General features: G+C 49.9%; 1 protein-coding gene across 1 annotated transcript in view; it reads left to right on the forward strand.

The window, feature by feature from the left end:
- The first annotated feature begins 12,487 nt into the window (after nt 1-12,487).
- Nucleotides 12,488-15,140, forward strand: part of ACACB (acetyl-CoA carboxylase beta) — a 68,421-nt gene continuing 65,768 nt past the window's right edge. Inside the window, exon 1 of the mRNA XM_016208752.2 lies at nt 12,488-13,119. Coding sequence (XP_016064238.2) covers nt 12,488-13,119 — 632 coding nt within the window. The remainder of the gene's footprint in view (nt 13,120-15,140) is intronic.

Raw genomic sequence — 15,140 nt, forward strand, 5'->3', positions numbered from 1 at the left:
CTCCTCAACTCTCACCACGGAGTCACCTGGGGAAACTTTATTTATTTTAAATATATATTTTTATTGATGTCAGAGAGTGGGAGGGAGAGAGATATAGAAACATCAGTGATGAGTCATTGATTAGCTGCCTCCTGCATGCCCCCTACTGAGGGTCAAGCCCACAACCCGGGCATGTCTCCTGGATCATAGGTAGATGCTCAGCCTCTGAGCCACGCTGGCTGGGCTCCTGGGGAAACTTTAAAAAATATTAATGCCTGGCCCACTCCCAGAAATTGATTTAATTGGCCCTCAGGAGGAGAAGACATAGGCATGTTTATAAAGCATCCGGTTTGCAGCAGGACTGGCAACTTCTTTTCATGTGGTCAGTTCATTTTTTTTCTCTTTTATTTTGGCAAATGATATGTATGACTTTGTATTTGTTCGGTATTTGAAGAAATATATTATTCTATATTAGGTGGGAAAAGTTTGTGAATAAGTTTGGTTTCGAGCCTTCCATTGGCTTCTAGAAATGCCTTAAAGAGAGTGGCAAGGGAGAGCTGAGCCACCAGAATGAGTTCTTCATCTGAGCGTGTGTGTGCTTAGAGTGGGGAGTGTTTCTAGTCCTTTTGAAAGCAAGGAGTTTCATTCGATTTTATCAAGTGCCCGCTGTGAGCAAGCCACTATTCCGGAAGCTCACTGTCTGTTGTTTCATTTAATTTTCTCACCCGTGTGGTGAAGTAGTTGGGTGAGGAAACTGGCTGGGCCTTTTGCCCAGAGTCACAGGTACCAGGGCTAGGATTCAAATCCATGGCAACCTGATTTCAAAGTCCAATAGCCTTGTCACTATTGACACTCTGCCCAGACCATCATTATTTGCTGTCATCGGGAGTTTAAATGGAGTCTAAAATTTTTTTCCTTGACTTACAGATGGCTTTCCTGGGAAACACAGGACGCCTGTCATTTGAGGGGTGCCTCTTTGAAAGGATCGCATGAGATACTCTGGAGTGAAGTAGTCTTGATAAATAATTTTAACCACAATCATAGGGGCCGCCGATTCTCAAGGACTCAGGTATGCAGGCATCGTGCTAAGCCCTCAACCCGTGTAGTTTCATCTTCAACTCCTAAAAGATAAGGCACTATTCCAGGGGACAGCTGATGACACAAAGGCTCCAGGAGGCAGGCAAGAAATGCACTTCCCACTTAACCAGTCCAGTGGAGAAAATCCCAAGAAGTCTACTATTGGGTGACTCTCCTTCTGGGAAAACAAGCCCCCGAATGAAATAGCTGCTCCAGCAGGGCGAAGGCTGCACCTGGCCCAGCCGCCAGGTAAGCTGTTCCGCATAAACTCCGCATTCACCGTTTTTCCACCTTCCTCCTGGTTTTCTGGAGCACAATGCCCTTTTGTGTGCAGCCTCTGCTTTCCCACCCGGGCTCCAGTTTGGACCTGGAGGTGACCTTTGTCCCACATGCGGCCAGCCCTCTCCACGGGGCAGAACATTCTGTAACTGCCCTGGGTGCTGGGCTTCTGGCCCTAGCAAGAGCCAGCTGACCCCCAGTGGGAATGGAGATCTTTTGGGTTGGCTTTTCCCCAAGTCCCCAGAAATGGGAAACGTTTCCTTGAATGGCATTTGCATTGAGAACGTTTTACCAAAATCTTTCCCGGAGAGAGCAGCCAGGTGGTTTTTGATGGTGATCACCTGAGCCTGTTTACCAGGGGCTTGATCCAGAGGCCGTTCGTTTCCCAAACGCCCGACAGCCTGCCCGCGGTTGCGTTTCAGCGTGCCACAGGAGGGCCAACATGCCTTTATATTGCTTACTGCAGCTTGGACTTTAGATACCTCCTGGCTGAGGTGTCTGAGAATTTTGAAGTAAAGCAAGTTATGGGCGGGATTGAGAGGTTTGGAAAACGCCGTGCTAATGCTTTGCCGTGAGATCCTTTCCCCCTTCGCCTGGGCTGTGACTGCTCTTTGGTGCCTTGAAGGTTAAGTGCACCCGGGATATTTTTAAACTGGCAGGGGCCGGTTCATCTAAAAGTGACATTTACAGTCACGGCAGGGAGCAGCTAGCCGGCTTAGACTCGGGCCCTCGGCAAGCAAGGAACGTGGAGGACAGGACCCTGGGTGCCCAGTTGAGAGGACATGGGACAAGAAAAGGCCTAGAGAGAGAAGTGGTAAGTGAGCTCGCCCAGCCTGGGGTCAGGGACTTGGAGCCAGCGTCCAAGTGGACGGGATTCGATGCAGAGCGGGGACAGCCCCTGTACAGGTTCGCGCACGTGGGCTCTCCGGGGGGACTGCAGTCCCTGCTGCTCACAGGAAGCTCATCCCAGGGGCTCTGAATGGAACAGATGAAGGAGAAGGGCCTTTCTTAGCTTCTATAAATGGTTATGTTGCTGGGAATCCCTGTATGTACTGATTAGTCCCACACACCGAAATGGCTTAGGGCTTAGGTTTACCTAGAAGGAGGTTCTGTGATCTTTGTTGTTGTTGTTGTTCCCCAAACTTGTCTTAAGGAAAAGTATTCTGTTTCTCTAACTTGCTCATTTTTTTAAAACAGCAGATTCTTCAGAGTAGAGCATTGATCGTGTTTCTGTGTTGCTAGAAAGACATAGTTTTCTTTCATTTTTAAACAATCGTATTGCGAAGTAAAATACTAAACAGTGCAGAGGAAAAGGGGGCATCTCCTTGCTCCCTCTTTCAGTCTGTCTGTCTGTCCCTCCTCCTGGAAGGAGCTGCTGTGTGGTTTGGTGTCAAACTTCCCAGGCTGTGTTTCCCGAAGGCCTCTTATTCTTCGGGTTTATCTGGTACATAACTGCATCTTTCACACCGATCAGTATTATTATTTTAACATGCATGGGGCTTCCCCAGAGGTAGGGTGACCCACCACCCAGATTCGCCAGGACTGAGGGGACTTCCCAGGAAGTGGGCCTTTCCACTTAAAAACCACAAGGTATAAGTGTTGTTTTAGAAATGTTTTCCTTCTAACAGCGTCTTGGGAGCTCTTTACAAGATGTGATTTCTTTACTGACCTCTCCAAGTTTTAAATGGAAAGACCCAGCCAATTCTCAGGTAGGTGATTGGAGGTGCAAACATTTGAAAAGTTCGGAAAAGGCGGTTTATGTTTATGCAAAGGAGTTTTATTTGCTCTGGTAAGCTCCCTCCTACTGTGATCACCTTTAGAACTGAGGTAGAAATGTGAGTGTTACATTGTCACAAGATACTCCATCTTTATGGCCAAATAAGCATTTTAATCTGCTGAAATGGAGGTTGTCTGAAAATCTTATCCCTGTAGAGACTTTGGGGTCCCTTATTCTAACGCTTCTGGATTTTAACTCAGGGATCCTGAACTTCAGAGGGTAGTATCTACCTGGGGAAGACTGGAAGCGTGGTCAGAAATCTTGTGTTTTATCTGCAGATTTCAAGCATATATCAGATTCTATTCTAAAAGAGCTCTCGGTGTGTTATACCAGGGAACTCATCACATGGCATAAGAGGCCCTGTTCCTTTGTCCTAGGGATCCAGGACTTCTTGTACTGGATGGGCCTGGTGGCACAGCAGGAAACCTGATTATTGAGAGATTGGCACATGCCAGGCGGGTACACACTAGGACAGTCCTGGGGGGAGGTGTTATTTATTCCACAGACCAGGAAATCAAAGTTCAGAGAATTTCCATGACAGGCCCAGGTCGATCAGGTGACAAACAGCAGAGTCGCCACCCAGGTCAGCCTCATGCCAGAAGTGCTGCTCTCAGCCTCTCCGTGCCCCGCCCACCTGAGCACCCTCACATGTGCTGGGGCCCCGGAACACAGCCACACTCTTCAGATAGCCCTACGTTATGTGCCTTTCTGGTTGGACTCACTGAAGCCCTCCCCTTTTCAAATCAGATTAAATCATGGGTAAGAGTGACATTAAAGGACAGCCCCGGACGCACTCTCCTTTCTATTTGGAAGTAAAGGGGTCACAGGCTCCAGTAGTAACGAGAATAATTTGTTGTTGGGACACCCGGTCCCTTAGCAGGCTCTCCACTCTATTCTCAGGAAGGCTGTGGTCTCCTATTGCTGCACTCCCAACATAGCGGGGCTGTTGGCACCCTCCTGGGTTTTGTATTTTTTTGTTTTTAATATGTCCTTATTGATTTTAGGGAGAGGAAGGGAGAGGGAGAGAGAGAGAGAGAAACATCAATGATGAGAAAGTTATTGATCAGCTGCTTCCTGCACGCCCCCGACTGGGGATCGAGCCCTCAACCCGGGCATGTGCCCTGACCGGGAATCGATGAGCCACACTGGCCGGGCAAGGGACCCTTCTGTTTGGAATGATAACCATGTAAGGTGGAGAAGGGGCTGTGGTTCCAAGCAGTCTGGGGAACACCGGGCTGCCTGTGGGGATTCCTGTTCCATCTGCTTCCAACATTCCCTCCACCTTCCTGCCTGGCGCCTCCTCCTGGCTAAACCACACTCCTGGTGGCAACAGAAGCATCCTGCTTGGAGAACACACACCTTCCCTCACCTCGCAGACCAAGGCTGGGTCCCTGCCCCGTGCACAGCACAGGCTTCTCCTTGGGGACAGTGCTGGCTGTGCGCCCACGCTCCTCTGTGGTCTTCCACGGTGAGGGGTAAACCCACGCGGGCAGGGCCGCTGCCGCGCTGCCAGGGGCTCGGGAACTGCCCGCTGCTGGACCCTGCTGGACGCGGGAGTGGCTGAAGGAGGCGCCCAGGAAGAGACGGGAAGGGGGGTGGAATTCCACCCGCGAAGGTGGCAGGGGCCCAGGGCCTCGGGTGAGTGGGACAGTCCACTTCAGTGCCTACTGCAGGGATGACTCCTGAGACGTTAGTGGAACAGATGATGAGCCCGATTAGCCTTTGAGACGGTGGAACAAATTTTCCACTGGAGGTAGGAGACCCGCTCCTCTCACATTTCTCCAAGGCAGGGGCCGGGCTGGAACCATTTGGGCCACTTTTGCCTGGTCTGGCAGATCAACCCCCATCAAAAGTTCAGTTTGGAGCCTGGCCAGGAACTCATTTGGTTAGAGTGTCTTCCCGATACGCCAAGGTTGCAGGTTTGATCCCTGGTCAGGGCACATACAAGAATCAACCAATGATGCATAGATAAGCGGAGCAAAAAATCAATGTCTCTCTCTCTCTCTCTCTCTCAAATCAGTTTTTTTTAAAGTTTGGTTTGGCTCACCAGGCATTAATTGAGCACCTACAGTGTGCCAGGCCGTGCCAAAGTGAACATCCTAAGTCAGCACTCCTGGGGAACCCTGGGACTTTTGGTAATCTGAGCCTTTTCCTGAAATTCACAGACTTTTCTCAAATGTGTTTTCCTCTCCAAAGTTGTTCCCAAGTTGGTGGCCCATGCAGCTGCAAGCTTGCTGGACTCTAACATCAAGTGGTTTGGGATTTGGCACAGAAGCTCAGGGATGTAGATATTTTATGCTTATGCTAATAGCATTTGCTGGGATTCTCCGGAGACCCAGATGCTCTGACATGTGATAAGTTTGAGAACTGGTGTCTCTCCCTGGGCCTTGTTTCTGGATTTCTGACTCCTCCCATTTAAGATGGTAGCTAGTTAATCAATTGAATCAACAGCCCCCTCACCTCCACCTAGTGCAAACCTTGGCTCTGAAGTCAAGCAGAACAGGTTTGAATTTCATGTACCTCCAAGCTGTGTGACTTTAAGCAAGTCACTCCTCCAATCTGGGCATTGGGTTTTCATGCCTGATTTGTGAACTAGGATGATAATAATAATAATAATGTGAAATAGATAAGATTAATACTTCCTTTGTAGGGCTGCTGTGAGGAGTAAATGAGATTCTGGATACAAGACGCTCGTGATAATGGAAGGCGTTATTATTTATTCCTATAAGGCGCTTTCATTAGCATTTGTAGTTAGGGAGTAACAGAGCAGAATCTCTTAGAGGTGAGGGTTGAAATCCTGTTGCTCTCCCTGGGCATTTGTCCTTGGGGTAAGGAAGTGTGCATCAGCACCCTTGTTCACAAGCACAGGGTTAGGTGAGGTTCTTGGATTACACAAGGTGTGTGCCTTCTCAAGTCTTACAGTTTGTAGGGAGATATGCCTCCCTCCACTGTCACCTGAAGGTTGTCACATCTTCTTCAGATGCAAAAATATTAAAGAAACCAAATGATGATCCTTCGCGGTAGAACCAGTTTGCTAATTGCTGCTCCTGGTTTAGTAGCTTTGATAGAGTCCCCGTCTTTATCCAGTAGAGTTATTAACTCTCCATCTAGCACGGTGCCAAGAGCAAATTCTGCTTGACAGGTCCTGCCCTCTTAGCAACCCTGTGAACTCCTAGTCAGCCTTCAAAGCCCCAGAGCAGATGTCCCCTTCTCTTAGTTCTCCCTCTCACCCATCTCCACCTGTGAAAGAAATTTTCTCTGAACTACCTTCCAGATGTGGCATTACTTACAATAGCCAAGAGATGGAAGCCACCCAAGTGCCCATCAATAAAGTGGATAAAGAAGGAGTGGCACATATATACAGTGGAATGTTACTCAGCCATAGAAAAGAATGAAACCTTGCCATTTGTGACAGCATGGGCGGACCCAGAGGGTACTATGCTAAATGAAATAAGTCAGACAGAGAAAGACAAATACCATGTGATTCCACTTCTATGTGGAATCTAAAGAACGAAATAAATGAATAAACAAAACAGAGACACACTCATAGACACAGAACAGACTGATGGTAGCCAGAGGGGATGGAGGCTGAGGGACTGGGTGAGAAAGGTGAAGGGACTGAGAAGTACAGATTGGTGGTTACAGAATAGTCACGGGGATGTAAGTACAGTATAGGGAATATGGTCAGTAATATTGTCATAACTGCGTGTTGGTGACACCGTGTCCTGGGGAACATCCCCATTGGACGAGGGAACAGATGAGAAGTTAGTTCAGCCAAGCCCCAGAGATTTCTCCCCTTTGGAAAAGTGCCTGCCCTGCGTGCCCCTCCCCAAACCACTCGTGGCTGGAGCCCTGGGAAGCTGGGGTGAGCCCTGGGAGTGCCCCTGATGTGAGGAGCTGGCTGATAGTTAGGGAGCGGCCCTCATGCCTGAGCAGTGTCTTGACGGTGCCCGTTAGCCAAATGTAAGTTCATTCAGAGAGCAGGCCCCTCACTGCAGAAACCTCACTCCTGATCACCTGCCCCGTGCTGTCCCTTCTGACCCACACGGGAAGCTTGTGTTCAGTGACTAATCGGATCTTGGTTCACCCAGTAATCCCGAGGTGGGCGAGCTCAAGGCAGTGGCTGAGATGAGCTGTGCTCAGTGACCCGCGCAGCTGTTTGCTTCAAACTCGACGGCTTCATCTTGCAGATCTGTCCTTACCCTACTTTGCAGATGAGCCACCAGAGGCTTAGAGAGGATATTGAGCTTGCCCAAGGCTCACCCTGCACATAGGTGGCAGAGCTGAGTTGTGAACGCGGGTCAGTTTCCAGGGCCCCAAACGAGGCGCCCAAGGACAGTGGAATTTGCTGTGATCGATGCCTTGGTGTAGGAGGGAGCCCTGGTCTGAAGCTGGGACCTTGGTGCTAGGTGTGGCTGTGTCCCTAATTTCGCATGTGTTCTCTGCCCCTCTGTTCATCTCTAAAACAGGGACACCGACTGGCCAAGTTTTCCCACTTTTAGGCTAGAGGTTGGAGCAGGAGGCTCTTTGGGAAATGCTGACCTGTGACATGTGAAGGTAGCCAGCTGCCAGTCAGCTTTGAACACCCCGGCGGCCTCACGTGGTTGTTCCTATCACCTTGATGATCTGAATTCGCAAAACGACCTTGCGCCATCGCTGCCAGCTCGAGGGTCCTTGACCACCCACTCTTTGTCCTGATACTTCTGCTTTTCTTGCTATCATGCCCAGCTTGGCCAAACCCAGGGTCTGCTGAGATCCCCCCCCTCCAGGCAGGTGTCTGACATGTCCGCAGGAACAGAAGCTGCCTCAATCTGGTTTTTCTGTCTACACCGGGCTCTCATGATCATGAGAGTGTTTTACTTTAGAGACACAAAGTTGGGCAAGGGGGTGATTGCATGAGCAGAGAAGTAGGCCTAAGTACAGGAATGTGGCAAGCCAGGGAGAGGCGGCCCTGTGGGCTGGCGAGTCCCCGAGAGCGCAGACAGCCTCTTAAGTACCTGAGCTAGAGGCCAGGTGAGGGCTGAGGGAGGATTTTCACAAATGGCTTCTATTTGTGGGTGACAAATAGGAACATGTGTGGCACAGCTGACTTGGGAGAAAGCTTACCCAGTGCTTGGGCACCAGCCGGCCAGACTCCTCCCCCATGGCCTGATGCACGCCACCAGCCTCCTGCTGAAAGGTGACACTGTGTGGGCTGAGCTCCCTTAGTCACTGCGGACGCCTGTCAGACCCAGACGAGAATGCAGCTGGTGGCTGTGTCCACAGCGATGGTGAGTGAGTGGCAGGCAGCAAGCTCTTGGGAGGTCATCTTGGTGGGAGGAGAAGTCCGAGTGGGAACGGAGATTGCTGGTTGACCACTGCCATTCCCCCCTCGCTCCCTCAAAGGCTTTGCCAGGTACAGATGTGGGTGGGGGAAGCTGGAAACGAACCCATGACCCCCTGGCTCTCAAGCCCTCGTTTGGTTGCTGGCCAGCACTGGTTGGAGCCGAGCCGTGGCCTGCATTCGCTGTGGCCAGGGCCATGAGTGCTCTGGCAGCCCGCAGCTGTTGCTTGGGTTCGGTTTGCAAGAAATAAAAATAGCGTTGGCCGGTGCTTGGTCATTGGGCCAGCTGGGTTATTTCAGCGAAGGACTCCAGCTTGGCATGCCGAGGTCCGCAGAGGCCTGGGAAGGGCTCCCCTGGCCTTTCCTGCCCATGGCGTCAAACCACATGCGCGGTGCCCACTTCGCTGTTCATTCTTCCATGTACCCAGACAGGGGCCTGGTTTGGGGATTGTATCCATATGCTCCTTCCACTGTATGGAATTAATTTACATCCATTTTGGGGGGTGGGGCAGGGGAAGGGGTAGGTGCTAGATCTGGATTTGAGCTTCCCTGCGCCCCAGTTTGCAGACTGTGAAATGGGACTACAATAATGACGACAGCAATAATAGTACCCATCAAGTTGTTCTGAGGATCAGGAGCTTGAAGGCAGTCTATGCTCGCGATGGTTTATGTATATGCAAGTGCTGTATATGTTCATATGTTATTTGAGGAGCATTTGTGAGGCAGGAGAATGGGGCATTCCCATTTTACAGAGGAGGAAACTGAGGCTCAGAGAGTTTCTTTGGGAGTTTTCTCAAACAGTTCCCCAGTTTGGTTCTGTGTACTTATTCGTGTGGTGGCCTTGGTTACTCTACAGAGAAAAGGGAGAGTCCCTGGGGTTTTTCGTGCAGGTAACTCTTGTAAGGTAGGTCTGACCCCTATCAGAATAACAGCAGGTCTTCAAGGATTTGCAGAGTGACAGAGGACGCCAATGCCCAGCATTTCAATTTTAGGCGCCCGTTATTTCTTAACCCTCACAATTTCAGATGTGCACATCAAAAATTTGCCTAAAATTGGTCACATTGGTATAAGGTGTCCTGTGTGACACTCAACTGCAGAACCGCCATGGAGACACCCACCTTGTTCCCCCGGCATTCCTGGCACAGTTCCAGATATGAGACCCTAAAATCAAAATTCCAGCTCGCTTCAAGCCATCAGTTGGTGCTCAATGTGTGCACGTGATTTATCATTCATTCGATACATATTTTTGGGGGGTTCAGAAATGAATGATAATTGGTTCCTATCCCCAAAGGCCTTCCGAGTTGGCCAGGGGAGACGAGTGAATGGTCGTTTCCGTACGGTGTCAGTGCTACCTCGATGGAGGTCTGTGCTCTCTGGTGAACTTGGCAGCCCCAGCCTGCTGAGCGAAGGGCCTGGTGGGGGCGGGCCGCGCGGTTGTGAAAGTGTGTGGCCCGCAGAGGGTGTGAGAGGGGAGCGGCCCTTCTACCCCGTGCGCCCTCCTGCCTGGGGAGGAGCAGGTAGGACTCTAAGCTGCTGGAGGCCTCGGGGAAGCCAGGAGAGTCTTTGTAGTGTTTTTGGTGATGCCATCTGCCAACTACTAATTTCAAAATTTGTCCTGAGGGCACGTGGAAGCCAGCCATTGCAGGACTCTGACCTGACTTACTATGTGCAAGAAATGAGTAAGAAGTAGACCCTGTCCCCAGAAGCTTCCACCTCACTGTCTAGAAGCAGGACAGAGGGAGGGAGTAGGTGGAAGAATTAAGACCAATGGTTCACACCTGAGGGCAGTTTTGTTCCCCAGAGACATTTGGCAATGTCTGGAGACATTTTTGGTTGTCTCTGCTACTGGCACCTAGTGGGTGTTGGCCAGGGAGGCTGTTCAACATCCTACAGGGTACAGGACAGTTCCCACTACAAAGAATTCTCCGGGCCCCAAATATCAGTAGTGCCAGGGTAAGGGCAGGGCTTGGGCATGAGAAGGTTGGAAAGTTTATGCTGTGAACACGTGTGTATATGTATTTGTCTCTGTTTTCAATCCTTTTGGAATATACCTAGGAGTGAGTTTACTGGGTCATCTAGAAATTCTGTTTAACTTTTTGAGGAGCCACCAGACCGTTTTCCACAGCAGCGGTGTCATTTCACATTCCCACCAGTATTGTACAAGGGGTCCAGTTTCTCCACATCTTCTCCAAACACTTGCTCTTTTCTTTTTAACACCCCCAACCTCCCCTCCCGGGATTATAGCCACCCTAGTGGGTGTGAAGGGTACGTGGTAGTTTGGATTTGCATTTCCAGAATGACTCAGGATGTTGAGCATCTCTTCATGAGCTATTGGCCATTTGTGTATCTTCTTTGGCAAAATATCTGTTTAAGTCCTTTGTTCATTGTAAGAGCCCTTTATATATTTTTGGATACTAGGCTCTCACCAGAGATATGGTTATCAACAATTTTCTCCCATTTCTCTACGTTGGCTTTTCACTTTCTTGGTACAATCCCCCCCACCCCGCCTTTTTTTAAGTATGTTTTTATTGATTTTGGCGGGGGGGGGGGGAGAGATAGAAACATCAATGGGCTGCCTCCTACCCCCCCCCCCCACTGGGGACCGAACCTGGCCGTGTGCCCTGACCAGGAATTGAATCGGTGACCTCTGGTCATGGGATGACACTCAGTCCACTGAGCCACACCCGCTGGGCATCTTGGTACCCTTTTGATGTACAAAATATTTTAATTCTGATGAGTTCATTTATCTCTTTTTTTCTTCTGTTGCTCGTGCTTTTGGTGTCATATCTAAGAATACACTGCCCCATCTAAGATGATGAAGATTTACCCATTTTCGTCTAAGAGTTCTGTGGTTTTAGTTCTTATATTTAGGTTGTTGATTCATTTTGAATGAACTTCTGTATATGGTATAAGTTGGGAGTCCAGCTTCAATCTTTTGCATGTGGAAATCAGTTGTCTTAGGACTGTATGTTGAAGATACTCTTCCTTCCCCCTTGAATGATTTTGACACCTTTGTCAAAAAGCAGTTGGCCACAGATGTGTGGGTTTAGTTTCCAACTCTTACCCCGTTGGTCTGCACGCCTGTCTTTATGCCGGTATCACTGCTTTGAAATCGCAGTAAGTTCAGAAATTGAGAAGTGTGAGTCTCCCGACTCTGTTCGTTTTAAAGATTGTTTTGACTCTGCGCCCCTTGTAGTTCCATATGAATCGATATGCTTAAGTTTTGTGATCCTTCTTTAATGCTTTTATCAAATAATCGTAGCAGAATTGTGGTTCAGAAATTTCAGCACGTTCAGGTTGTGGTTATGTTTGTTAGCTTTCTAACAGTATTTCCTTCAAATAACAATTATCTACTCACCCGTAGGGCAGAGTCAGTGTGTTGGGAAGAGGCATGGGGTAGAAATCAGACTGTCAACAAAATGAATTGCTGTCCATTGTTAAGCTCTCACTCTCTGCCAGGCGCTGTTCTAGACCCTGGAACAGAACAGCCTGTCTTCTCTCTCTATGCATTTGTCTATTCTGGGCATATTATCTACTTGGAGTTGTACAATATAAGGTGTTCTGTGACTGGTTTCTTTTATTTAGCACGTTTTCAGGATTCACGCATGTTGTAGTACGTATCAGTGCTTCATCCTTTTTTATGGCTACGTAATATTCCGTTGTATGGATGGACCACATATTTTACCCATTCTTCGGTTCGTGGACATTTGGATTGTTTCTGTTTCTTGGGTGTTGCGATGCTGTCAGAGAGTCCTTCAGCTCTCCCTCACGTGCGTGCTCATGATTTACGGTGAGCATGTGTCCGTACACCTAAGGTAGAGGTGAGGAACCCAGATTCAGAGGGGTTAAGAATCGTACCCAAGACCACAGCACGTGCTGGGCAGAAGCCCGGAGGAGGACCCTCGTCCACTCCGTCCGATGCTTCTCTCCTCTGGCCCTCTCAGCTGTACGGACCCCAGCTGTCTCTCACCCCACCAGCTCTTTTAAGAGAGAAACAACTCGACTACACAGGCCCTAAAGCATCTCTCCTTTTCTCCTCACAGGTTCTCTGAATGATCCTGCTTTTTCTGTCTTGTCTGATTTTCTCCTGCCTGACCTTTTCCTGGTTAAAAATCTGGGGGAAAATGACGGACTCCAAGCCAGTCACCAAGAGTAACTCGAAGGCGAGCTTCATCCCGGGCCAGGAGCCCTTTCGAACATCCCACAGCTCAGAGGAGCCAAAGCAGAAAATTGGAGACAGCAACTCCTTGCCAAAGACTCCTAACCAGGCTGAGCTGGCCTCCCAAAAAAGTCCCAAAGATGCCTGTCGGCAGAGAACCTCCCGGCCACCCCCACATCGGAATCCCTCAAAGAGCCCCCTTCCCTCCCGCGATGCGTCCCCAGCCAGTGGGACAAGGACCCAAGGCCTGGAGGCCCCAGATACCGTTGGCCTGTCCTCGCCAGCCAGGCCCCAGGCCCGAGCCAGAGCCCTCTCCAAGGAAGACCAGAAGCAGGCGCACATCAAGAGGCAGCTGATGACCAACTTCATCCTGGGCTCCTTCGACGACAACTCCTCCGATGAGGACCCCGGCACTGGCTCGGTCCGAGAATCCTCCCGCAGAGGCAGCCGGGCCAGCCTGGGGACCCTGTCCCTGGAGGCTCTGCGGATTGCAGGCGACTCTGAGAGCCCCGTCCCCGCTATGAGGTAATGTGCCCTTTTTGCCCTGGAAGCCAGGGGGTTGGCGCAGAGTTGGGGAGTGGTCTGTACCCTTTCCCGCTCAGTCCACCCACCCATGGATGACAAGACCTCCAGGGGAGCCCTGTGAAAAGCAGGAGGTGTTACCTGGCTCTCCTTCCTCCCTTCCCTCCTTTCAGAATCCCTTCTTAAACATCCCTCTACTGCGTGTACAGGAAACTGGCTTTAGACAATCCCAGCCTAGTCGGGAAGATGACCCTGCATGTAACTATTTAAACCAAGTGAGCTAACGCTGGCAAGAGCCACAAGGGGTGATGGGAGCCTGGAGGGCAGGACAGTGTCCTTGCCTCCTAAAGAGACATTCACTTATTTGTTCATTTGTCCATTCATTTACTCAACAGGTAGCTAGTAACTGAAAAGCAGGCCCTCCCCCAGGGATGCCTAAAAAGCAGAAACTCAAACACTAGCCATATTTGTCAATCTGATCGTTAGAAACAGATACCTGTAGGTCCATGACAGGTGGGACTATCCCAGGGGTGTGGGTGGTGGTGGCGGCGGCTTTTTTGTTGTTTTGTTTTGTTTTATCAAGCTTTGCCACCTCTACTCCCAGGCTACAAATGGAATCCAGTAGATCCAGGTAGAAAACTTGGCAAGTATAGGAGAGCAGAGGCAAGAGGAGACACCAGTTATACCCTCACGGGCCTGGGAACTCGGCCCCCTCCCAGCGTTCCTTTCTCCTTCCAGTTGGTCTTCCCTGGGGTGGGATCTTACTGGTTGCTCTTTTAAGCAGCAATTGTGTTCGCTTTACCAGCATAAAAACCTGGGCGAGGAGATGGGCTCTTCCATAGGGACCCATGTTCCCAGTGAGCTTCATTTCAACCCTGGTTACTGGAAGTGAGAGACAGAGAAACAAAGAAAATGTGTTTCCTATTTCAATGGACTCCAGAGAAGACTATTTTGAGCTTCTGGAAGGGTTAAAAGAAGGCTTCAGGGTCTCGTACCAAGAACACCTGGTTCAACCCTGGCTCTGCCACGCTCCCCCTCCCCCCACTGTGTGACCTTGGGCTTGACATTCATCTCTCCCACCTCTGTCCCCTCATCTGCAGAATGTTGAAGGGGTTAAATGGGTTGATGCGTGTAAAGTATGTACAGCATTTGGTCATAGTAGGAGCTTAAGGAGCAGTAGATTCCTCCCCAGCTTCTTTCCTGGGCCTGTCCTCTGCCCACCAGCCACCCACTTCACCTGCCAGATGTGGGTCTTTGAGTTTGGGGTGCAGGCTGGCACGCTAGCGGCCTGCCACCAGCTGGAGCGTCAAGGAAATGAAGCCTGTCATGGAAGGCAGACGTGGTGACGGAGTTCCTGTGAGTTCTAGGAAGTTCCCTTTATTATTATTGTGTTTTTCTCTTGATACGTGGCTCAGTAGTCTGCACCCTCAGGCAAACCTCTTAACCTTTTGGGCTCAGTTTTGGCAAAATGGAAACAGAGTAAGGGCTTGGACTAGTTCTTCCAGCCCAGCTCTGACTCCTTCCGTTTCTCAGACAGGAAACAAAAGGCCTGGAGAGTCATCCAGGGCGTGCTCAGCACTTGATGAATGAGTCTGGGGATGGATGGATGGATGGATGGATGGATGGATGGATGGATGGATGGATAGACATTTTGTTGTTGCTCTTTAGCAGAAGTAGAATGTATGCATATAATTTTTTTTGGCAGAAATCTTGTGACTTTGTAGCCTAGTTCCAGGGTTAAACTCCAATTTTGATTTTTTCTTCTGTTTTTAATGTAATTAGCTCATTATGACTCCCCCTTCCCTTCCATTTTCCCACCCGACCAGGGCTGGCTAAAATTACAGACCCAATGGCTTTGTGCTGTCTGTTCAGGTCTCCCCTCCCCCACACAGTCTCGTCCCTTCTGGGTTCATCCCAGGCCAGGGCTTGGTGCTTGGCCTTTCCTCACTCTCAGAAAAAGTTCCCGTGGGTTGGAATCCCCATGCAACCCTTAGAAATAGAGGTGAAGAGAACATGACATGATT

Source organism: Miniopterus natalensis, chromosome 20 (assembly GCF_054644295.1).
Source record: "Miniopterus natalensis isolate mMinNat1 chromosome 20, mMinNat1.hap1, whole genome shotgun sequence".
Classification (NCBI taxonomy): Eukaryota; Metazoa; Chordata; class Mammalia; order Chiroptera; family Miniopteridae; genus Miniopterus; species Miniopterus natalensis.